The sequence below is a fragment of the Phalacrocorax carbo genome, chromosome 1, assembly GCF_963921805.1.
Source record: "Phalacrocorax carbo chromosome 1, bPhaCar2.1, whole genome shotgun sequence".
Classification (NCBI taxonomy): domain Eukaryota; kingdom Metazoa; phylum Chordata; class Aves; order Suliformes; family Phalacrocoracidae; genus Phalacrocorax; species Phalacrocorax carbo.
The window spans coordinates 1,399,299-1,424,090 of NC_087513.1; the positions used below are offsets into that span (position 1 = coordinate 1,399,299).

The 24,792-nt window shown below is 63.9% G+C and overlaps 1 protein-coding gene across 2 annotated transcripts in view; it reads right to left on the reverse strand.

Moving 5' to 3' along the window:
• TNPO3 (transportin 3) overlaps positions 1 to 24,792 on the reverse strand; it is a 51,487-nt gene that overhangs the window by 3,204 nt on the left and 23,491 nt on the right. For both annotated transcript variants that reach the window (XM_064441675.1, XM_064441666.1), the window contains exons 6-17: positions 21,323 to 21,498; positions 17,317 to 17,455; positions 15,573 to 15,719; positions 14,827 to 14,934; positions 14,376 to 14,467; positions 12,974 to 13,113; positions 12,691 to 12,882; positions 3,174 to 3,265; positions 2,184 to 2,260; positions 1,843 to 1,903; positions 1,214 to 1,354; positions 591 to 707 (exon numbers count right to left, since the gene is read on the reverse strand). In XM_064441675.1, the coding sequence (XP_064297745.1) occupies positions 591 to 707; positions 1,214 to 1,354; positions 1,843 to 1,903; positions 2,184 to 2,260; positions 3,174 to 3,265; positions 12,691 to 12,882; positions 12,974 to 13,113; positions 14,376 to 14,467; positions 14,827 to 14,934; positions 15,573 to 15,719; positions 17,317 to 17,455; positions 21,323 to 21,498 (1,482 nt within the window). The remainder of the gene's footprint in view (positions 1 to 590; positions 708 to 1,213; positions 1,355 to 1,842; positions 1,904 to 2,183; positions 2,261 to 3,173; positions 3,266 to 12,690; positions 12,883 to 12,973; positions 13,114 to 14,375; positions 14,468 to 14,826; positions 14,935 to 15,572; positions 15,720 to 17,316; positions 17,456 to 21,322; positions 21,499 to 24,792) is intronic.

Consider the following 24,792-nt stretch of genomic DNA (forward strand, 5'->3'; position numbering starts at 1 on the left):
ACCCGCCGAGGTTTGCGGGGAAATCGCTCTGCTTCCCCCACACCCTCCCGGCACCCGAGGCACGGCCGATCCCACGGGCGCAGAGGGGCAGCGACTGCGCCGGCACCGGGACGCAAGAGCAGCGGGGCCGGGGCAGGGTCTGGAGCACAAGTGTGCTGGGGGGCGGCTGAGGGGGCTGGGGGGGTTTAGCCTGGAGAAGGGGAGGCTGAGGGGAGCCCTTCTCGCTCTCTGCAGCTGCCTGAGAGGGGCTGGAGTGAGGGGGGGGCTGGTCTCTGCTCCCAAGTCACCAGGGACAGGACGAGAGGGAACGGCCTCAAGCTGCGTCAGGGGAGGTTTAGGTTGGAGATGAGGGGAAATGCCTTCCCTGCCAGAGGGGTCAGGGATTGGCACAGGCTGCCCAGAGAGGTGGGGGAGTCACCGTCCCTGGCGGGGTTCAAACACCGTGCAGACGTGGCACTTGGGGACACGGTTTAGCAGGACTTGGCAGTGCTCTGGGTTAACGGTTGGCCTCGATGACCTCAAAGGTCTTTCCCAAAATGACCAACTCTACGACCGAGGCGGGGACGGAGCCCGTCGGCTCTGAGACCCACCTGCAGCATGTCGAGCAGCCCCTGCCGGCAGCCCTCCTCCATGCCGTACTCGTCCACCAAGATGCTGCCCAGGTAGAGGAAACAGGAGTGCTGGTGCGCCCGGTACACGTTCACCATCTGCGGGGAGACAGGCAGGGCCTGGCACCGCGAACGCCGTGCCCACACCAGCCGCGCCCCACGGGAACCGTCCCCCCGGAGCCCGCCCGGACGGCGAGGGGCTGTAGCCCCCCAGCTCCCACCCACCGAGGGGTGAAGCCGTACGCTCGTTCCCTCCCACCGTCGCTTTTGGACCCTTCCTTGGCCCAGCGGGAGCGCCGAGCAGGGGACAGGGACCATCAGGCTGAGAGTCGCCTCTTCACGGGGCCGCACGTGCGGAGTTTCACACGTGCCTTTTAAGTTACAGCTGTGGGGCTCCCACACCCCACAGAGCACCAGCCGGGCAGAGCTTAGCTCTCCCCTGCGCTTCCAGGGCTCTCTCAGCTCCCCAAGGGTCTAACGCGGGAATTCCCGGGGCCGCCGGCATTCGCCGCTGCGCTTCCCGACGGCAGCTCCAAGCCCGGCGTCGCGGCGAAGGCGGCGAGAGCGGGGTCCGTGGGGCGGCGGGGGGGTGTGTGGGCCCGTACCTGGGTGACGAGCGGCTGCAGCAGGGCGGCGGAGCCTTTGCCCACGCAGCGGACGGCGAAGCGCAGGCACCGGCAGCACCGCTCCACGATGCGGTTATCGGCACTGTGTTTGTTCAGGGTCTCCGACAGCACGGGCCAGATCTGAGAGCGGAGAGGCGGAGGGGTTAAAGCTGAACCTCGACACCCTTCTCCTATCCTAAAAAACCACCCAAACCCTGGCACTGACGGGCAGGTGCCACGTGGGTCCCCAAAACGAGAGGCACCTCCGTTATGGGCTGGCTAAATCAGCTTTAAATAGGAGCGGAGAGCTCGGAGGGGCTCAGCACCTCCAGTGCAGCGCCGCAAACGTTACAAGGGCAGGGAAATTAAAGCGCCCGGGATGTTTCCCGAGCCAGGTCGCCTTCCAGGGGTTTGAAGACCCCAATCCCCACCCCCCCACATCACCGATCCCCGCGACCAGGACGGGCGGTGCTGCAGCCCAGCTCCTCTCCCCGCCGCCGCGCAGCCCCCGGGGCAGAGGCGCCGTCGCACGCGGGGGTCGCAGCCGAACCCCGTGCCCAGTGCGACCCCCCCCCACCCCCATCGATCCCACCCCCCGCTGAAATTCCTCCCCCGAAGCCGGCACCTACCTCCTGAATGACTTTTTGGCACGGATGGATCTGTCCGTTTTCTACAACGGGGTTGGTGTGTCTGTGAAGGGCAGCAAAGGGTCAATGGCATTTTTTTTCCTTAAACAGTCGGGTTTTGTGTTTAAAGCCAAGAAAACGGGTTGGAGCCCCAAAGCACCCGCCGAGGCTGCGGGAAGGGGAGCAGAAACCGGCTCGACCTCGGTGAAGCAGCAGCTTCCAGCCCGTTCCTCTCAGGGCTGGGGGGGGAAAGGAGCCGTCGCTAATTTGGTTTCAAGTCTCCGGGTGAGACTCACGTGCTGACGAAGCCCCTGCACAGGCTGTCCCAGCCCCTCCTTCCTTACCTGAATATGACAGCGAGTCGATCCAGGGGCACTGTAGGGTCTGAGGACAGGCCGTTGCTTGGCTCCTGAGAGAGCAGCTAGAAAACAAGGGAAAACGACGGGATTTCAGGACCGCAGGCAGCCCCGTTCCCCGTGAAGACTCAGCAAACGCTGCCTGGACACCCACCCCGCCCCCAGCAGCGCCGTCGCAGCCCCGCCGGGCCAAAGCAGAGCAGACGGCTCCTTAAACCTTGCCTAGGACCTAGGCAGCCCCCAGCCTCAGCCACACGCGCGCAGGTAACGCCAGAAGCTCGCAGCGGCTTCTCTTTTTGTCTCCTCCGCGTTCAGAGCCGGCTCAAAGGGGTCTCTGAAGGAGCGGGGAGCAGGGCCAGAGGTGGAAGAGCGGCCTGCCCGCGGGCGAGAGCTGCCAGGAGCGGGCAGCGCTGGCAGGAGGGGCTCGCCAGAACCGCTCTTGCGCGGCTACGGGTCGTCCCGAGGAGACCGAGGACGTGCACGTCCCTTTCTCGAGGCTTCCCTCCCTCTCCCTGCCGCCCCGGATCTGCAGGGAAAGGTCACGGGGGCCACCACGGTTTCGGGACAGCCAGAACGTGACCTTTTTTTAAGGGCCACGTGCCCCTCGGGGAAGTGGAGTTCCCACGTTTTCCATCCTGGAGGCGCAGGGTAAAAACCGCCCGGTGCATTCGAGGTGGGTTCAGGGTGGGGGTCTTGGCTTCCTGGCACAGGAGCCGATTTCTAGGGACTGTTTTCTTCCCGTTTAACCCATTACACGCTCTACCAGCTGCGTGCTTCCCAGCCAGGAGAGGCTGCGGGGCGAGGACGGCCTCGGTCCCGGACTCCTCACGCGCCTCTGGCTCGGGGGACGCACGGTCACCACGGCGGATCAAGCCGCGGCGCAAAGACGGAGCCGCGGCGGCTGACGGCCTCCGTCCCGCCCCACCCAAAGCGGTGAGGGCCGGGGAGCTGGGTAACGCCGCCGCGAGCGGGACGTACCTTCTTCAGCGCCATCACTTGCACAGCACAGAGTTCGCTGAGGCATTCTGCTATCTTCTCCAAGGGGAGCCTGGCGAGGACCAAGGCTGTCCCTGAAAGGCAAGAGGAGACGGGCTCAGGGGCAGGATGGCAGCGTAGGAGCGCGGTCGGTTCCCGGACGAGCCCTGCCCGAGACTGGAGACGGCGCTCCGCGGCTTCAACCGGCCCGTTGGTTAAAGCGGGCAGAGAAAGGCTCCTGGCGGGGCGGGAGGGAGGAAGGAGCGCCGGCGCGCGGGGACGAGCTGAAGGCAGACGGGCACCACGAGCCGAGCCGGGCGGCCTCGCCCCTGCCCGGCAGCATCGTGAGGGCCCAGGAAACTTCTTTCGACCCACGGATGGGGCATTTCGGGGCCGTGGCCGTGGGGTGGTTGGTCATGGGCGGCCGTGGCTGTGGGGTGGTTGGCCATGAATGGCCGTTGTTGGCCATGAGTGGCCGTGGTTGGCCATGGGTGGCCATGGCTGTGGGGTGGCTGGGTGGGGTGGCCGTGGGTGGTTGGTCATGGGTGGCCATGGCTGTGGGGTGGTTGGCCATGAATGGCCGTTGTTGGCCATTGAGTGGCCGTGGTTGGCCATGGGTGGCCATGGCTGTGGGGTGGCTGGGTGGGGTGGCCGTGGGTGGTTGGTCATGGGTGGCCATGGCTGTGGGGTGGTTGGCCATGAATGGCCGTTGTTGGCCATTGAGTGGCCGTGGTTGGCCATGGGTGGCCGTGGCTGTGGGGTGGCTGGGTGGGGTGGCCGTGGGTGTTGGGTGGTTGGTCATGGGCAGCCACGGCTGTGGGGTGGTTGGCCATGAATGGCTGTGGCTGTGGGGTGGCTGGGTGGGGTGGCCGTGGGTGTTGGGTGGTTGGCCATGGGTGGCCATGGGTGTGGGGTGGTTGGCCATGAATGGCTGTGGCGTGGTTGGTCATAGGCGGCCATGGCTGTGGGGTGGTTGGTCATGAATGCCTGTGGCTGTGGGGTCATGGGTGGCCGTGGGTGTTGAGCAGTTGGCCATGGGTGGCCGTGGGGTGGGTGGCCATGGGTGTTGAGTGGTTGGCCATGGGTGTTGTGGCTGTGGGGTGGGTGGCCGTGGGTGGCCGGGCCGTGGGGTGGCTGGCCATGGGGTGGCTGGCACTCAAGGTGCACTGCCCCATCACGGCGTCCCACGCAAAGGCAGGAGGAGCGCCCACGGCGGAGGCGCTGGCAGACCACAGGGCTGGTGCCGACCACCACACCGGCAGCAAAAGATTCTCCCCAGCTCACGTTTCTGCTGCGTTGTTTTAAAGAAAGTGGAGAAAACACCTCGTGGCAGGGAGAGGAGCGGCTCAGAAGCGGGGCTCAGGCTCTTGCGTCGATACGCGAGGGCAAACAAGCAAAAAAACAAGGAGTTTTGTCCCTTCGGTCGCGCACCCCGACGGCGCAGCCGCAACAAGGCCCCCTTTGCACCAGCTCCTGAGCAGAGCCGTTTTTTAAGGGTTTCGGGAGCGCTCGAATCCGTCGGGAGGCTCCGAGGGCCGGGCATGACCCCCGCACCCCCCCGAAACCGGCCGCGGCGGGAGGGGCGCAGGAGGCCCGGCGGGAAGCGCGTGCTCCGACACCGAGCTGCGATGGGGCAGGTGACACCGAGCTGTGCTGGGGGGCAGGTGACACCGAGCTGCGATGGGGCAGGTGACACCGAGCTGTGCTGGGGGGCAGGTGACACCGAGCTGTGCTGGGGGGCAGGTGACACCGAGCTGTGCTGGGGGCAGGTGACACCGAGCTGTGCTGGGGCAGGTGACACCGAGCTGTGCTGGGGGGCAGGTGACACTGAGCTGTGCTGGGGCAGGTGACACCGAGCTGTGCTGGGGCAGGTGACACCGAGCTGTGCTGGGGCAGGTGACACCGAGCTGCGATGGGGCAGGTGACACCGAGCTGTGCTGGGGGGCAGGTGACACTGAGCTGTGCTGGGGCAGGTGACACCGAGCTGTGCTGGGGGGCAGGTGACACCGAGCTGCGATGGGGCAGGTGACACCGAGCTGTGCTGGGGGGCAGGTGACACCGAGCTGCGATGGGGCAGGTGACACCGAGCTGTGCTGGGGCAGGTGACACCGAGCTGCGATGGGGCAGGTGACACCGAGCTGTGCGGGGGGCAGGTGACACCGAGCTGTGCTGGGGGGCAGGTGACACCGAGCTGCGATGGGGGGCAGGTGACACCGAGCTGTGCGGGGGCAGGTGACACCGAGCTGTGCGGGGGCAGGTGACACCGAGCTGTGCTGGGGGGCAGGTGACACCGAGCTGTGCTGGGGCAGGTGACACCGAGCTGTGCTGGGGCAGGTGACACCGAGCTGCGATGGGGGGCAGGTGACACCGAGCTGTGCTGGGGGGCAGGTGACACCGAGCTGTGCTGGGGGGCAGGTGACACTGAGCTGTGTGGGGCAGGTGACACTGAGCTGTGCTGGGGGCAGGTGACACCGAGCTGTGCTGGGGGGCAGGTGACACCGAGCTGTGCTGGGGCAGGTGACACCGAGCTGTGCGGGGGCAGGTGACACCGAGCTGCGATGGGGCAGGTGACACCGAGCTGTGCTGGGGGGCAGGTGACACCGAGCTGTGCGGGGGGCAGGTGACACCGAGCTGTGCTGGGGGCAGGTGACACCGAGCTGTGCTGGGGCAGGTGACACCGAGCTGTGCTGGGGGCAGGTGACACCGAGCTGTGCTGGGGCAGGTGACACCGAGCTGTGCTGGGGCAGGTGACACCGAGCTGTGCTGGGGGGCAGGTGACACCGAGCTGTGCTGGGGGGCAGGTGACACCGAGCTGTGCTGGGGGGCAGGTGACACCGAGCTGTGCTGGGGGCAGGTGACACCGAGCTGTGCTGGGGGGCAGGTGACACCGAGCTGTGCTGGGGGGCAGGTGACACCGAGCTGTGCTGGGGGGCAGGTGACACCGAGCTGCGATGGGGGCAGGTGACACCGAGCTGTGCTGGGGCAGGTGACACCGAGCTGTGCTGGGGGGCAGGTGACACCGAGCTGCGATGGGGGCAGGTGACACCGAGCTGTGCTGGGGGCAGGTGACACCGAGCTGCGATGGGGCAGGTGACACCGAGCTGTGCTGGGGGGCAGGTGACACCGAGCTGTGCTGGGGGGCAGGTGACACCGAGCTGTGCGGGGGCAGGTGACACCGAGCTGCGATGGGGCAGGTGACACCGAGCTGTGCTGGGGGGCAGGTGACACCGAGCTGTGCTGGGGGCAGGTGACACCGAGCTGTGCGGGGGGCAGGTGACACTGAGCTGTGCTGGGGGGCAGGTGACACCGAGCTGTGCTGGGGGCAGGTGACACCGAGCTGTGCTGGGGCAGGTGACACCGAGCTGTGCTGGGGCAGGTGACACCGAGCTGTGCTGGGGGGCAGGTGACACCGAGCTGTGTGGGGGCAGGTGATACCGAGCTGTGCTGGGGCAGGTGACACCGAGCTGTGATGGGGCAGGTGACACCGAGCTGTGCTGGGGCAGGTGACACCGAGCTGTGTGGGGGCAGGTGATACCGAGCTGTGCTGGGGCAGGTGACACCGAGCTGTGATGGGGCAGGTGACACCGAGCTGTGCTGGGGCAGGTGACACCGAGCTGTGCTGGGGGGCAGGTGACACCGAGCTGTGTGGGGGCAGGTGATACCGAGCTGTGCTGGGGCAGGTGACACCGAGCTGTGCTGGGGGGCAGGTGACACCGAGCTGTGCTGGGGCAGGTGACACCGAGCTGTGCTGGGGCAGGTGACACCGAGCTGTGTGGGGGCAGGTGACACCGAGCTGTGTGGGGGCAGGTGATACCGAGCTGTGCTGGGGCAGGTGACACCGAGCCGTGCTGGGGCAGGTGACACCGAGCTGTGCTGGGGGGCAGGTGACACCGAGCTGTGCTGGGGCAGGTGACACCGAGCTGTGCTGGGGCAGGTGACACCGAGCTGTGTGGGGGCAGGTGATACCGAGCTGTGCTGGGGCAGGTGACACCGAGCTGTGATGGGGCAGGTGACACCGAGCTGTGCTGGGGCAGGTGACACCGAGCTGTGCGGGGGCAGGTGACACCGAGCTGTGCTGGGGGGCAGGTGACACCGAGCTGTGCTGGGGCAGGTGACACCGAGCTGCGATGGGGCAGGTGACACCGAGCTGTGCGGGGGGCAGGTGACACCGAGCTGTGCTGGGGGCAGGTGACACCGAGCTGTGCGGGGGCAGGTGACACCGAGCTGTGCTGGGGGGCAGGTGACACCGAGCTGTGCTGGGGGCAGGTGACACCGAGCTGCGATGGGGCAGGTGACACCGAGCTGTGCTGGGGCAGGTGACACCGAGCTGCGATGGGGCAGGTGACACCGAGCTGCGATGGGGCAGGTGACACCGAGCTGTGCTGGGGGGCAGGTGACACCGAGCTGTGCGGGGGGCAGGTGACACCGAGCTGCGATGGGGCAGGTGACACCGAGCTGTGCTGGGGGGCAGGTGACACCGAGCTGTGCTGGGGGGCAGGTGACACCGAGCTGTGCTGGGGGGCAGGTGACACCGAGCTGTGCGGGGGGCAGGTGACACCGAGCTGTGCTGGGGCAGGTGACACCGAGCTGCGATGGGGCAGGTGACACCGAGCTGTGCGGGGGGCAGGTGACACCGAGCTGTGCTGGGGCAGGTGACACCGAGCTGTGCTGGGGGGCAGGTGACACCGAGCTGTGCTGGGGCAGGTGACACCGAGCTGCGATGGGGCAGGTAACACCGAGCTGTGCTGGGGGGCAGGTGACACCGAGCTGTGCTGGGGGGCAGGTGACACCGAGCTGTGCGGGGGCAGGTGACACCGAGCTGTGTGGGGGCAGGTGATACCGAGCTGTGCTGGGGCAGGTGACACCGAGCTGTGCTGGGGGGCAGGTGACACCGAGCTGTGATGGGGCAGGTGACACCGAGCTGTGCTGGGGCAGGTGACACCGAGCTGTGCGGGGGCAGGTGACACCGAGCTGTGCTGGGGGGCAGGTGACACCGAGCTGTGCTGGGGCAGGTGACACCGAGCTGCGATGGGGCAGGTGACACCGAGCTGTGCGGGGGGCAGGTGACACCGAGCTGTGCTGGGGGGCAGGTGACACCGAGCTGTGCTGGGGGCAGGTGACACCGAGCTGTGCTGGGGCAGGTGACACCGAGCTGCGATGGGGCAGGTGACACCGAGCTGCGATGGGGCAGGTGACACCGAGCTGTGCTGGGGGGCAGGTGACACCGAGCTGTGCGGGGGGCAGGTGACACCGAGCTGCGATGGGGCAGGTGACACCGAGCTGTGCTGGGGGGCAGGTGACACCGAGCTGTGCTGGGGGGCAGGTGACACCGAGCTGTGCGGGGGGCAGGTGACACCGAGCTGTGCTGGGGCAGGTGACACCGAGCTGCGATGGGGCAGGTGACACCGAGCTGTGCGGGGGGCAGGTGACACCGAGCTGTGCTGGGGCAGGTGACACCGAGCTGTGCTGGGGCAGGTGACACCGAGCTGCGATGGGGCAGGTAACACCGAGCTGTGCTGGGGGGCAGGTGACACCGAGCTGTGCTGGGGCAGGTGACACCGAGCTGTGCTGGGGCAGGTGACACCGAGCTGTGCTGGGGGGCAGGTGACACCGAGCTGTGCGGGGGCAGGTGACACCGAGCTGTGCTGGGGGCAGGTGACACCGAGCTGTGCTGGGGGGCAGGTGACACCGAGCTGTGCTGGGGGGCAGGTGACACCGAGCTGTGCTGGGGGCAGGTGACACCGAGCTGTGCGGGGGCAGGTGACACCGAGCTGCGATGGGGCAGGTGACACCGAGCTGTGCTGGGGGCAGGTGACACCGAGCTGCGATGGGGCAGGTGACACCGAGCTGTGCTGGGGGGCAGGTGACACCGAGCTGTGCTGGGGGCAGGTGACACCGAGCTGTGCTGGGGCAGGTGACACCGAGCTGTGCTGGGGGCAGGTGACACCGAGCTGTGCTGGGGGGCAGGTGACACCGAGCTGTGCGGGGGCAGGTGACACCGAGCTGTGCTGGGGGGCAGGTGACACCGAGCTGTGCTGGGGGGCAGGTGACACCGAGCTGTGCTGGGGGCAGGTGACACCGAGCTGTGCGGGGGCAGGTGACACCGAGCCGTGCTGGGGGGCAGGTGACACCGAGCTGTGCTGGGGGCAGGTGACACCGAGCTGCGATGGGGCAGGTGACACCGAGCTGTGCTGGGGGGCAGGTGACACCGAGCTGTGCTGGGGGCAGGTGACACCGAGCTGTGCTGGGGCAGGTGACACCGAGCTGTGCTGGGGGCAGGTGACACCGAGCTGTGCTGGGGGGCAGGTGACACCGAGCTGCGATGGGGCAGGTGACACCGAGCTGTGCTGGGGGCAGGTGACACCGAGCTGCGATGGGGCAGGTGACACCGAGCTGTGCGGGGGCAGGTGACACCGAGCTGTGCTGGGGGCAGGTGACACCGAGCTGCGATGGGGCAGGTGACACCGAGCTGTGCGGGGGCAGGTGACACCGAGCTGTGCTGGGGCAGGTGACACCGAGCTGTGCTGGGGGGCAGGTGACACCGAGCTGCGATGGGGCAGGTGACACCGAGCTGTGCTGGGGGCAGGTGACACCGAGCTGTGCGGGGGCAGGTGACACCGAGCTGTGCTGGGGCAGGTGACACCGAGCTGCGATGGGGCAGGTGACACCAAGCCGTGCTGGGGGCAGGTGACACCGAGCCGTGCTGGGGGGCAGGTGACACCGAGCTGTGCTGGGGCAGGTGACACCGAGCTGCGATGGGGCAGGTGACACCGAGCTGTGCTGGGGGCAGGTGACACCGAGCTGTGCGGGGGCAGGTGACACCGAGCTGTGCTGGGGGCAGGTGACACCGAGCTGTGCGGGGGCAGGTGACACCGAGCTGCGATGGGGCAGGTGACACCGAGCTGTGCGGGGGCAGGTGACACCGAGCCGTGCTGGGGCAGGTGACACCGAGCTGTGCTGGGGGGCAGGTGACACCGAGCCGTGCTGGGGCAGGTGACACCGAGCTGCGATGGGGCAGGTGACACCGAGCTGTGCTGGGGCAGGTGACACCGAGCTGTGCTGGGGGGCAGGTGACACCGAGCTGCGATGGGGCAGGTGACACCGAGCCGTGCTGGGGCAGGTGACACCGAGCTGCGATGGGGCAGGTGACACCGAGCTGTGCTGGGGGCAGGTGACACCGAGCTGTGCTGGGGGGCAGGTGACACCGAGCTGTGCTGGGGCAGGTGACACCGAGCTGTGCTGGGGCAGGTGACACCGAGCTGTGCGGGGGCAGGTGACACCGAGCCGTGCTGGGGGGCAGGTGACACCGAGCTGTGCTGGGGCAGGTGACACCGAGCTGTGCGGGGGCAGGTGACACCGAGCCGTGCTGGGGGGCAGGTGACACCGAGCTGTGCGGGGGCAGGTGACACCGAGCTGTGCTGGGGCAGGTGACACCGAGCTGTGCTGGGGGGCAGGTGACACCGAGCTGTGCTGGGGGGCAGGTGACACCGAGCTGTGCGGGGGCAGGTGACACCGAGCTGTGCTGGGGCAGGTGACACCGAGCTGTGCTGGGGGCAGGTGACACCGAGCTGTGCTGGGGGGCAGGTGACACCGAGCTGTGCTGGGGCAGGTGACACCGAGCTGTGCTGGGGCAGGTGACACCGAGCTGTGCGGGGGCAGGTGACACCGAGCCGTGCTGGGGGGCAGGTGACACCGAGCTGTGCGGGGGCAGGTGACACCGAGCTGTGCTGGGGCAGGTGACACCGAGCTGTGCGGGGGCAGGTGACACCGAGCTGTGCTGGGGCAGGTGACACCGAGCTGTGCGGGGGCAGGTGACACCGAGCTGTGCTGGGGCAGGTGACACCGAGCTGTGCTGGGGCAGGTGACACCGAGCTGTGCTGGGGGCAGGTGACACCGAGCTGTGCTGGGGCAGGTGACACCGAGCTGTGCTGGGGGGCAGGTGACACCGAGCTGTGCTGGGGCAGGTGACACCGAGCTGTGCTGGGGGGCAGGTGACACCGAGCCGTGCTGGGGCAGGTGACACCGAGCTGTGCTGGGGCAGGTGACACCGAGCTGTGCTGGGGGGCAGGTGACACCGAGCTGTGCTGGGGGGCAGGTGACACTGAGCTGTGCTGGGGCAGGTGACACCGAGCTGTGCGGGGGCAGGTGACACCGAGCTGTGCTGGGGCAGGTGACACCGAGCTGTGCGGGGGCAGGTGACACCGAGCTGTGCTGGGGCAGGTGACACCGAGCTGCGATGGGGCAGGTGACACCGAGCCGTGCTGGGGCAGGTGACACCGAGCTGTGCTGGGGCAGGTGACACCGAGCTGCGATGGGGCAGGTGACACCGAGCTGTGCTGGGGGGCAGGTGACACCGAGCTGTGCTGGGGCAGGTGACACCGAGCTGCGATGGGGCAGGTGACACCGAGCCGTGCTGGGGGGCAGGTGACACCGAGCTGTGCTGGGGCAGGTGACACCGAGCTGCGATGGGGCAGGTGACACCGAGCCGTGCTGGGGGGCAGGTGACACCGAGCTGTGCTGGGGGGCAGGTGATGCCAGAGGGACACAATGGCATCCCCGGGGACCGGGACGCGCTGGGTGGGGGGCTGGGAGAGCCCCATGAGGTTCAGCAAGGGCAAGTGCAGGGTCCTGCCCCTGGGCCGGGGCCACCCCCGGGATCCCCACGGGACGGGGGATGGGGGGATGGGGAGCAGCCCTGCCAAGACGGACTCGGGGGTCCTGGGGGGGGGTTAAAAGCGGGACACGAGCCGGCAACGTGCGCTCACAGCCCCGACCCCCACCCGTGCCCTGGGCTGCATCCCCCAGCGCGGGCAGCCGGGCGAGGGAGGGGGTCCTGCCCCCCTGCCCCGCTCTGTGAGACCCCCCTGCAGCGCCGCCTCCAGCTCGGGGCTCCTCAGCACGGGACAGACACGGGGCTGTTGGAGCGGGGCCAGAGGGGGCACAGAAATGCTCCGGGGGCTGGAGCCCCTCTGCTGCAAGGCCGGGCTGGGAGAGCTGGGGTTGTTCAGCCTGGGGAAGAGAAGGCTGCGGGGAGACCTTATTGCGGCCCCCCAGCACTTAAAGGGGGCTGTGGGAAGGGTGGGGGTGACCTCTTTGGCAAGGCCTGTTGTGACAGGACAAGGGGGGATGGTTTTAAACTAAAGGAGGGTAGATTCAGACTGGATATGAGGAATTTTTTACACTGAGGGTGGTGAGACCCTGGCCCAGGTTGCCCCGAGAGGTGGTCGATGCCCCATCCCTGGGGACATCCCAGGCCAGGCAGGACGGGGCTCTGAGCGACCTGATCTGGTTGAAGATGTCCCTGCTCACTGCAGGGGGTTGGGCAGGGTGGCCTCTAAAGGTCCCTTCCAAGCCAAACCAGTCTAGAATTCTATGAAATGTGGACACGTGGGGCACCTCAGGGCAAACCGAGACACTCTCATCTAAGAAAAACCATGTGAAAATAGGGTTACGGCATCCGTGGTGAGTGACACCCCCCCACAAAAACACCCCACCCCACCGACAGCTTTTCCATACGCACCTTTCAGGAGCCCCACAGCGGCCTCCGGAGAGAGCGTGAAGGAGTCGAGGGAACGGGCTATCTCCAGCAGCCCGTTAAAGTGCTGAGCCATGTGGTCCCGGCATACCGAGCAGATATTGTGGATGGCTTTGGCTGCCGCCGAGGCCAGCCGCCTGTCGCACAGACCTTTCATCAAATAACCCAGCACGGGATCTGCGGAGGAGAGCGCCGGGGTGAGGAGGGCTCCTGGGGGGCAGGCTCGCCGCCGGGCAGAGCGGTGGCGCGTCCAGCAGGAGGGACTCACCCAGGAACTGGGGGTTTCTGTCCACCACCTCGCTCATCTCTCCCACCAGCTCGATGCTGGTGTAGCGGACGGCGGTGTGCACCGTCTCGGGGAGGCGAACCACCCCCTCCAGCACCTCCACCAGGGTCGGGTTGTTCTCCCTGCGGGGGAAAAGGCAGCCAGCTTAGCCCCGAGGCGGCTCCCGGGCCGTTCCCACAGAGCAGCTGGTTTTGTTGAGCCTGGTCGACTCCCGCGTCGCGCAGAATCGGCCAGGCAAACCCTGCAGCCGTGGTGCGCTGGGTAGCTGGGATGTGGGCTGGCGGGGGGCTCGGGGCTGTTGGAGCTGGGATCCAGGCGCGCAGGAGCCTCCAGCTTTACCAAACAGAGCGGAAGAAACTAAATACCTCCAGTTCGAGTGCTCGTGGCACAAGAACAAAGCTAAATAACCCTGCCGGGACTGCGCAAAGCCAGAGGAGCCTGTTCCCGGTGTGGGAGGGTGCGAGAGCGGGGCTCCGGCTGGCTCGCCCGGCGGACGGCATCGTTCTCTCTCATGGCAAGAGCGGAGCCAAGCTCGGCAGAGCCACGGGGCGAGCAAGAACCTCGTGGGAGACGCTGGTGGGGAACAGACTCCCCCGTGCTCCAGCAGCGCAAGGCCACGAGAGGCCGGCGCTCTCGGAAACAAAGCAGAAACCAAAAAACTGCTGATAAAAAGGAGCAAGAGCAGCCTTGACAGAGATAAGGGGAGCCAGCGAGCGTACAGCCAACGCGGCGACTCCCCCAGACCCCCGGGCCGGTGAAGGCCAGCCGGGCCGTCCCACTGCGTCGGGAGGGCAGGAGGACTCACCACGCTCTCACCGCCCTGGATGTCAGCTGTCAACGCTTCCATACCACTAACTGGGGAGGAAAGGCGCTTCCAGAAAGTGATTTCGCCTTCTCTAAAGATATGTGGGACAATTCACTACCTGGAGGTGGCTCTCCCCGCTCCGGCTGCGGAGGGACAACCCAAAATCCTTTGCTTTTAAGAGATACGCTACGGGGAAACAAACCCTTATCCAATTTATCAGGGCTGAACTCAAGCATGAGGCATTAAACTCCCCAGGCAGGCAGAGAGGAGACCTGAGAAGGTCCAACTGCTTCACGCAGTCCCAAGCTCCGTCCTGGACCCGTATTCCTGGCCAGGAAGCGGAGGCCTCGATCCTTGGGCGACAGCACTGCTCCCACCAGCAAGGGGTACAGCGTTGCGGCAGCGCAGGCCACGAATGCTGAGGGCTACCTGCACTAAAGTGTGGTTTTTAAATGTTCCTGCCCGGCGAAGGATGTTTCTAGGAGAGTCCTTGGGATGTTTGCAGGTGTCTTCTGCAAAACTCGCTTGGAGGCAACCCCTGACCCCACAGCCCTTACGAGGAGGACGGTCAACACTCACTGGTCAACGCTCTTCGCTATGGAGGCCATGATGAAGAGGACAGCTTCTGTCACTTCCCAGGGTGGATTCCCGTCCTTCAGAGTCGCATAAAGCTGCAGGAAAGAGAATCGGTCACAAAAGACGCTACAAATCGGTCACGAACCCCCACCCGAGGTCGCCTCCTCCCACGCCTGAAATACCAGGCTCCTGGCACGGAGAAACCCCCACCTTCCACAGATGGCCGTGGTATTTTGGGGGCAGAGTCCCGCTCCCCAGCCAGCACCTCCCACGGTGAGACCTGCTGCTTCTCCCAGAACGGTCCCCCAGCACCTGCTTCAAGACGCGGCCGCTCCCTCGTGCCCGAGGAGACAACCCGCGTGACCTCCTCCCCACCCCTAGGGCCACCCGGGCTCGGCTACCTCCCGCGCAGCGATGGGTGCCAGCGTGCCTCGCCACGCTCCCGCAGACCCACCTGAGCAAAACACTCCACCGATCCCACCAGGAAGATCAGGTCTTTCACCAGGTCCGAGACCCGCATCCGGAACTCCCCAAAGTCGTCCGTCTCCTCCGGGACACCCTCCTGAGGAGACGAGGGGGAGCAAAAAGGGTGGGAGCGGCTCAGAGAAAGCCGCGTTCCCGCCCACCCACGGCTAGGACAAGACGAGATCCGTCATTTCTGAGCTCCCCTCCCCAGACCAAGCTACAGAAGAGGATTTGAGGGAGAACCCTGCGCAAAGAAAACGCCAACGGCCCGAAGACACGCCATGTATTCCCGCTCTGACACGCAGGGGAAGGGATGGAAATCAAGGGGGTGAGGAGCAGAGGTGGGGATGGAGGAAGGATAACGCATGCCAGACTTCGAGGAGGACGACGACAGCACTGCGGCTAGCGAGCCGTGCAAGCTTTAGCCCAACAAAAACGCCCCCGAGCAGGGGACAGTCCATCTCTCCGCAGCTCTCGAAATGGGAACCACCTGGGGTGGGGGGGCAGGAGAGGGTCACCCCCCAGACCCCAGAGAGCTCTGTTAGAACATGAACCAACTTCAGGAAAAGAGGTTTAATACGACGATTTTGATTACTCTCAGCCCTCTCTCTCTGCAGTTACTGCAGCTGCAGGACCCGCAAGAGCCCTGTAGCTACCGGGAGCCACCGGCAGCGAGGCCAGGCGCATCCCACCACCCCGCTGCCCCCAGAGGAAACCAGGCAAACGCGGCCTTACGTGGTCCGAGTCAAGCTGGCAGTGCCTGGCCAGAGCGTGCAGAAGGCGCTGGATGTAGGCTTTGAAGATGCTGTGGATGACGGCATCGTCCGTCTTGTAGAGGTGCTCCCCCAGCCTGTACCAGAAGTTGAAGGAAATTTCTACGACCTGATTAGAAAGAAAAAAAAAAAAAGAAATTCAGCGTCTCTTTATCAACAAGAATGTTTTATTTTTCTCCGCTCTGCTGGTGCTCCCGACGGGGGAGCCTCCGCCGGGGTGCCTGCAGCGTGGGGGGGATGGAAAACCACAGCTCTCCATCGGTGCTGCTCCGTCACGCGATGGTGAAAGGCGGACTGGTTCCCTCAGCTTCACCGGTCTCACTTCAGAAGGGATTTTAAAGTTAATCCGAAAACCTGCCACCGGCCCTCAGAGGTAAAGCCTCTTTCCCTGCAAAACGAACACCGAAGCACAGGAACCCGCTCTTGCTTTAAAGCCCGGACGTCACCTCATCTCACATCAGTCAAATCCGCCAGCAAGAGATTTGCGACGCGGTTCGCTCGCGCAGGAGGCGCTGGGTGCCCAGGTACGCTCCCATCCCCAGAGAGCCGCAGCGGTGGAGGAGTTTGCCCTCCCAGAGCCGATCCTCGCCGCCTGTGCACCGGCTCGGGGAGCACAGGGGCTTGGGCTGCCGATGCGAGGGGGGCAGCAGCCCCAGGCAGGGGCAAAACACCTCCACGGGAGCGGCTCAGGCTGGAAGGGGACGTTGCTCCAAAGCCTACAGCTGCTTTATAAATGTGCTTATTGCGGGAAAAATAAGGAGTGCAGATCTTTTTCAGGAGCAGCTGCAGAGCTTCAATTCCTCCTAAGCATCGCTGGCGCAGGACAAGGTCGTGCCCAAGGGAGACTGAGCTCAACAGGCCCGGGCAGGGGACTAAAAGAGGCGCCGAGTCCCGAGCCAGCCCCGCAGAGACCTGAGGAAGCACAGCTACCCCACAATCTCCACGGCAAACAAGCCCCGAAGGGTTGTGTCGCAGCAGCCCTCGTGCCATAGCTAACGCAGTTCTGGGGTCTGAGGTACTGCCAGGCTCTGGGAAACCCAGTCCTGGGGAGGGCACTAGCTCTCTCCATTCCCACTTTGCATCCATCGCTGCGGCGGCCGCCTCCCTCCCCCAGGGGAGCCTTAAAGGCGGAGGGAGGGACGGGAGCACCCCCGGGCAACTCCCAGCTGGCACCTCCCTGCCCCCCCGTGCCCCACGTAGCAGGACGAGCCCTCTGCAGAGGGACCTCCGCCCGCCGAACACGGACACAAGTCAGCCAGGCATCAGCTACTGGGATTTAATTACCGGTTTTGGAAGAGAAAGTGGGGCTAAAAGGAGAGCCCGCATCTTAAAACCCATGCTCTGTGTTTAAGGGAGGAGGGAAGGGGGGGGCTTTGACTCTGAAAAGTATTTAACTGGGAGGACAAGGTCACCACGAGCCACGCTGCGATCCCCGCAACGCTCAGCGTGAAGCGGCACGCGTGGAAAGCAAATAGCGGAGCCGCGCTCGCGGTCCCACGCATCCGGGGCGCCGGGAAAGGGCAGCTGAGGCAGATTTCTGCGTCACGAACGCAGAGCGGGCGTCGCAAGGCCGGCGGCTCGCAGGAGCGGAGGCCTCCCGACCACGTGGCGATAGAAGAGGGAGGTTCTTCCACTGGCTCGACTCTGGAGGAGCGAGGTTTGGCAACAGGGGGTGAGGAGGGGGGGCGCGGGTGAACCTCACTCACCTCGTACTGCGGGTGACCTGCACATATCAGCAGCAGCTCCAGCGTCCGCAGGTCGCCCAGCCCTTGGCCTGGCGTACAAACTATTTTATCTAGGAACGTCTCGCACAGCTCGGTGAAAACACGGCAGTAATTGAGCACCCTGGTGGAAAAAAAAAACAAAAAAACACAGGACACGAGTCAGGACGATCTCGCACGTGGGACCAGATACTCCGGCACAGGAGAGGTTTGGTCCGTGGGGGTAACGAGCCCTGGAGCCTCGTCTCAGAGCAAGAAATACCAACTTCTGCTTTAGCTTTCTGTCAGCAGTTGAGAAACACTTAAATAGGGGAACTTGGCTTTCTTCAGAAGTAGGTGAAAACGCCTGGGTTTGGGTAGGCAAATCTTATGAAATTTTCATATTACCCACAGCACCGGGCGACGAGGCCGCCTGCAGCTTGAGGCCGATCCAGCAGCCGGAAGGTGCCTCGTTTCAGAAGACAAATACACAAATCTACTTTAAAAATAAACCCGGGATGTCCCACGGCCTTTACAGGGGACAGTAAAACCACAGCTGCTCTTAAGGCAGAAACAATTTAGCGGCTGGGGTGAACGACAAGCTTTACCCTGCTTTAAGATTGCCGAACCCGAGAGGGCAGCGACCATCCCGGAGCCGCGGCACGGTGTGACGGAGCAAGCACGGCGTCGGCCCGAGGACGGCTCCTCGCCGAGGAAACGACCTCAAATCAGGGATTTTGGCGGGGGGGGGAGGTACAAGATAAGCCATTAAGTCCTGGGCTTTGATTTTCACGCTCCTGTCCTGGAGAGGTTTAGGAAATCCTAAAGCAGCACGCGTCAGATGTGCTGCAAACACGCCCTAAAGCCTGTCTTAAAGTCAGAGGCGACTCCCCCCAACCTGAGATTGTTAGATTGTTGTTTTTTTAAGCCCAAAAGGCTTCACCCTTCACGCAAGCCGGCCGCTCCGCAGCGTATCGCCAGCAGCAGACCGAACAGGGCGAGACGCCGCCCGCGCTGTATATACAGTACCTGGAAGCGTTTAGGGGAGGCTACCTTCTCCCGACGGAGGCTGGAGAACAGGCGCTACTGATTATTCCATGCCCCAGCCGTTCCCGAAGGTGGAAGCTTTCAGATTTTTCAGAGAGTCACGGAGGTGCTGTCGCGGAGTCACCCTCACCCAGCAGAGGGGTGGTTGTAACACACTTTTACGGGCCTGACAACCGAAGGCTAATTCTGTTAGTGTTAAATGGAAGGATAAACGGGAAGAGATGCCGCTATAATTCTCGATTTCGAGAGGGCTGGCTTTGAGGAGGAGCTACTCGTGTCGCCTGTGGCCGTCTCAGCGCGGCGGAGGCGCGGGATTTCCTGAAGTCGAAGGCACACGCCTTATCTGGGCTTTGCACCCCAAGCTGAAACGAGGGGAGGAGGATGCTCCTTGAGTTCTTGAGCCTAAATCATCCGAAAAGGCTCAGCAGCGAGGCACGCGCCTCCAGGCAGCTGAAGGGCCGTCGGGGAGGAGGACTGAGAAGCAGGCAGCTGGATTCCGGAAGGCGAGATGAGCGGGGGATCAAGCGAGAACCGCCGGGAGCCGAACCGGCGTCAGGCCCTGCCGAGGACAGTCGCAGAAACGGCGCGGGATTTTCCAGCCGTAACAAAGAGCCGGCGGAACCGCCGGCACGGGGAAAGAGCTGCGGCACAGCTAAAACTATGTGAACGTGCATCGGTTTTCACTGCTGTGCCCGAACAGGAGCGGCGAAGGCTGGCGGAGGCTACTGAGACACGAGGATCTGCTCGCTTGCGGGTGGAAGGAGCGGGGACTGGCTGGCTGCCATCCCGCAAGTCAAAAATCCGGCACCCAGCGACTGTCCTACAGCTTCGCCGCTGGTTTTGCGGTTTCCGTCGATGGCAACACCGTGCGGAGCCACAGAGCGCGCTCGTATTTGGCCACGGGGACAGAGGGTCTGGTAAATACGGGGCAGCTCATGCGCCCTCGGGGGCACGGGCAAGTCCCTACCTAATTATCCAAATACGTGGGAGTGGGAGGGAAAGAGGCTAAACACAACAAGGGTTGAGCAAAGACTGATTGGACCCACCTTATCCTTATCAGCAATGTTTTAAAAGGGGAGAAACGGAGCAGATCAGGAGATCACGGCGTCACAGAGAAGCTGGTTAAACTGGGTAAGGCCCAGCTGAGGGAAGGGTTGAGCAGTTGGGTAGCGGGGTGCTCAGCAGGCTGCGCTGAAGGGGGAGCACCCGTTTGTGCTAGGGAGGTTCCAGACCAACCTCACGACCGATCTCATCCCCATCCATCGGCGCCAGCCACGTAACGAAGAGCGAGCGCTACCGGCGTTCACCGGGGCCAGCAGTGCCCAGGGGGCCAAGGAGGCCACCAGCCCCCGGGCTTGTGTCAGCGCTGGTGTGGCCAGCAGGGGCCGGGCAGGGATGGGGCCCCTGTGCTCGGCCCTGGGGAGGCCCCACCTCGAATGCTGGGCTCAGGTTTGGGCCCCTCGGGACAAGGAGGGCCTTGAGGGGCTGGAGCGTGTCCAGAGAAGGGCAGCGGGGCTGGGGCAGGGTCTGGAGCACAAGTGTGCTGGGGGGCGGCTGGGGGGGCTGGGGGGGTTTAGCCTGGAGAAGGGGGGGCTGAGGGGAGCCCTTCTCGCTCTCTGCAGCTGCCTGAGAGGGGCTGGAGTGAGGGGGGGGTCGGTCTCTGCTCCCAAGTCACCAGTGATGGGACGAGAGGGAACGGCCTCAAGCTGCGTCAGGGGAGGTTTAGGTTGGAGATGAGGGAAAATGCCTTCCCTGCCAGAGGGGTCAGGGATTGGCACAGGCTGCCCAGAGAGGTGGGGGAGTCACCGTCCCTGGGGGGGTTCAAACACCGTGCAGACGTGGCACTTGGGGACATGGTTTAGGAGGCCTGGGGGTGTTCGGCTGCCAGTTGGACTTGGTGGTCCCAGAGGTCTTTTCCAACCTTAACGGTTCTGTGATAAAGCCAGGATACAATATCTGTGCAGAAGAATGAAAACCACCTGAAACTGAGCAGGAAAAGTTGTCCAGTTCTGACCTCCCACCGATGGACTCATCGGTCCCAGGATGACCGAACCACTGACAGCGCGAGGCCACGAGCAAGGCGAGAGGTGCCAGGGGGGTTGCTGCCCGCACGCGGGGAAGCCACGACGCCGACACGCAGGAGCGAGATCCCTCCCGGAGCAGCACGTACCCCTCGGGTGTGCTCAGGGAAGCTGGATTCGGAACGGGGGGCACCGAAGATCTCCCAGGGAACAGAAAGGCATCTGGCAGGATGGAAAGAGCTGGGTCTGTCTACGCAAACTCGAGGCTGGCTGCTTCCTACCTACACGTGCACCCGGAATACGCACCGGCTGGGGAGCCGTTCGAGTTCAGCCAACGCTGGCAAAAGAGGATAGGCACGAACGGGCCTGGAATCGGCTGAGGCCGGAGGTCAGGGGGCTTCCACTCAGAGCAGCACCACTTCACAGCAGCCAGCGCGCGCGAAGCGCTGGTTTCAGCCTGCTCCATCAAGGCACGAAGGCTACGCTATCTTTAAGCCGAGAACGAGGGGCTGATGACCCAGCCGGCGCATCCAGTCCTCTTTCCACGGGGGAACGGCCGCGCCAGGTAGGCATGTTTGCAGAGAGGAGGCAGTAGGAGCAACGGGGTCGCTTCTAAACTCTGTTTTAAGGCTGGCAGCGCATCAGCTGCACCTCAGATTCCTCCCTCGAGCTTTGCCCGCTGCACGGAAGACCAAGCATCCCAGCGAGCTGAGCCTTGGGGTAGCCTAACTCTACCAAAGCCTGAGCCCGGAGCACAAATCGGTGCACCGAGGGCGAGGGAGTCATTCCCTTCCCTTGCCTTTGTTCTTATTTGCGTAAGAGACTTGAGAGCATCGCACGCAACCTCCACGGGTTCCAAAAACAACCGCGGGCAGACACGGCGACGGTTAACGACCGTACCTCGCCCTCCTTCCCGGGCACAGCCACGGCTGTAGTTCACTTACTTGTCCAGGTCCTCGCGTGCTACAGCCATGTGGTAGGCACTCTCGAGCGTGAGGACGCCCTGGAAAAGCTGCAAGGCCAGGGGAAGGTTCGTCTCCACGTTCTCGATGGCGTAGAGGGCTGAGCACACGCAATCCGAAGCGGCTTCGTGGAGGTTCGACGACGTCTTGTCTTGTTGCTGCAAGAAATAAGCGGGAGAGGCCGGTGATTATCTATGAAATGAGATGGTAACGGAAAAACTAGACTTTTGTTGGTGCTGAAATACTTTGTAGGGTTTCTCCGTAGCCACAGCTCCCCACAAGCCGCTCCTGCCAGCCCTGCAAAGCCCGTGCTGCTTTACCACCCCGAACACTTGAGGTCAAAACCGACCCTCCCGCGAGGAACCCTTCCCTTGGGAAGGAAGGAAAAACGCCAACCGAAACCCGCGGCGGCGCGGAAGGAACCAGAACGTCGCGCCGCTCCGTGCCCTGGCGGGTCACGGAATCACGGAGCGTCTCTCGTCGGAAGGGGCCCGTGGGGATCACCGAGTCCTCGGCGAGGATGGAGACGGGGTTTCTCACAAGCGCCTTTCGGAATATTTATCACTGCGAGGGTCCGGGGGTGAACGAGCGGGTTTCAGGCCCCGGACGTTCGTAGGGATTGTGCAAGGGTGATTTAATGGGTGCTTTAACAGCTCTCGAGGAGACGTGAGCTATGAAGGAGGGCGGCAAGACCAGCGTGCTGAGGAGGAGAGAGGAAACGAAGGAGCAGTAACTCCACGTCCGTCCCTTCGCTCGAGGTGGCGTTTGGAAAACAGCTCACGGTCCCGCGCGAAGGGGGACGGAGGGAGGAAGGAAAAGGCCTGATTTAAACGCGACATTAACACGACAAAAAGCCCCGTGAGCCGAACGCCCTGTCCTGGAGGAGACGGGTTTCTGCCGCGGCACCGCTCGGGAGCTGGCTGCCGGCACGAGCATCGTCTATTCCTTCCCCCACTGACCGGGATCTCACCCGCCTTTGCCGTTAACTGAGCCGGCACCGCGGAACCGAGGCAAACGAGGGGTCCTGTTTAACGACGGGAGGAGGAACAGACAATTCCTGCGCTGGGGCACGGGTCCGGCTGGCGCCGCAGCAGGAACCTCTGTCCTCCGGGGGTTCCTCCTCCTGCTTGCTCAGTTTGTCGCCCTCCCTGTCGCAGCGATGCGGGATTCTCCTAACCTCCCTGCCTCACCGGCCCCTGCAGCGCTCCTGATTCCAGTTAGGAGCAGGAAAAAAAAGCCCAAATGCCTTCAGTAGTTAATTTTCCAAGGTGAAAATGTCAGAAAAGGGATAAAATATCGTTTTACTGAAAAGCTGGGAAGAAAACAAACCAAACCACCCAAAAAATGCTCATTTTGGTATTAAGCGAATGCAGCTTCTTGAACAACAGACAACTTTGAAAGCCCAAACTGATCAACACTTAGACCCGTGACGACGGCATGCTTACTTCAGCGACGCGCTGAGCGAACGTATTTTGTTGAGAGCCCCGTAAAACAATTGGGCTCGGAGCAAGGCCCAAGCGCGACGCCTTTCACACCAAAACCCCCTCTCATTTAAAGTCCAAATACGCTCAGAAGCACGCCTGGCACCTGCTCTGGCAGCAGCGGCACACCCACGGTAAGGGCTAGAAAGGGCCTTTCCTCAGATGTTAAACCTATTCTGCTCTGGATGTTTTGCAGCCGTCGCAGACGAATGGCACCTGGCTCCTGCTCGAGCTAGACAAGGTGTCTGCCTAAACTAGGCTCCAAAACTGATGATTAGTATGGTAGAAAGAAGGAGAAGAGATATAAATAGAAGATTAAACAGCCTTTGAGCTTGTTTCTTGCCATCGCTCCGGCCGGCTCTGCGGGGAAAGCCGCGGTTCCCGAGGGGAGCAGCAGCGCCAGCGGGCCGGGAAGGGCTTCGGTAAAACCAGGCAAGGGCATCCAGAGGTTTTGGAGGCTTTCAGGCTTACATGAGAAGAGGGAAGGGTGCTCACCTCGGAACGCATACTCTCTGGGCCAAAAGAGAAGGTGGGCAGGAAAGAACAATCCTGAAGGAGCTGCAGGGGCACCTTCCCCCCCCCCCAAACAGCCAAACGGCACCCCACACCCCACAGCATCCTCCTAGAGATGCTGACGCTCATGGCTTAGGCAGGGTACTCTTCTCTGAGAAAAAACTGGCTGGATCCATGGGCCGAGGCCAGTTGTGTGAGGTTTAACAAGGCCCAGTGCCGGGTCCTGCCCTTGGGTCACACCAACCCCAGGCAGCGCCCCAGGCCTGGGGCAGAGGGGCTGGGAAGTGCCCGGCGGAGAAGGCCCTGGGGGTGCTGGCTGACAGCCGGCTGGGCATGAGCCAGCAGTGCCCGGGTGGCCAAGGAGGCCACCAGCCCCCGGGCTTGTGTCAGCGCTGGTGTGGCCAGCAGGAGCCGGGCAGGGATGGGGCCCCTGTGCTCGGCCCTGGGGAGGCCCCACCTCGAATGCTGGGCTCAGGTTTGGGCCCCTCGGGACAAGAAGGGCCTGGAGGGGCTGGAGCGTGTCCAGAGAAGGGCAGCGGGGCTGGGGCAGGGTCTGGAGCACAAGTGTGCTGGGGGGCGGCTGGGGGGGCTGGGGGGGTTTAGCCTGGAGAAGAGGGGGCTGAGGGGAGCCCTTCTCGCTCTCTGCAGCTGCCTGAGAGGGGCTGGAGTGAGGGGGGGGCTGGTCTCTGCTCCCAAGTCACCAGTGATGGGACGAGAGGGAACGGCCTCAAGCTGTGTCAGGGGAGGTTTAGGTTGGAGATGAGGGAAAATGTCTTCCCTGCCAGAGCGGTCAGGGATTGGCACAGGCTGCCCAGAGAGGTGGGGGAGTCACCGTCCCTGGGGGGGTTCAAACACCGTGCAGACGTGGCACTTGGGGCCATGGTTTAGGAGGCCTGGGGTTGTTGGGTTGGTGGTTGGACTTGGTGATCCCAGAGGTCTTTTCCAACATTAATGATTCTGTGAAACACACACACTTTTTACTTTGCATCTGAAAGCTCTGCCAATACTTTCTGTCCCTCAGCCTTCTCCTCGCATCACAAATCCTGAGCTAAGGGCCAAGCACACAGGGAGAGGAAACCCTGAAGCGTACTTCTGGTTTCGCCCTTGAGAGCCGATATCAGGCGTTGCTTATGTGCCACCTTCTAAGCTTCCCAGGGCTAACGGGAGGCAGGGAAGAGGCGTGGGAACTCGCGGCGGCGGCCAGAAGGGGACTCTTGCGCTGTGCTGCTGCTCTCCGACTGCCCCCCAAGGCGGACAACCGGTACAGGAGGAAGATTGTCACTTCAGGCAGCACAGCGCTGCCAGTGTGCCGAGGGCTTGCTCTTCCCTGCCTGCTAGCAGAGAGGGACAGCACGCTGTAAGGAGCTGGTCAAGGCAAAGAGCAGAGGGTTCCTGCTCGGGATGGGAAGAATGAAACTCACCTTCCCCACGTGGAAAAGCAGCGTCGCTTCAGAGGCT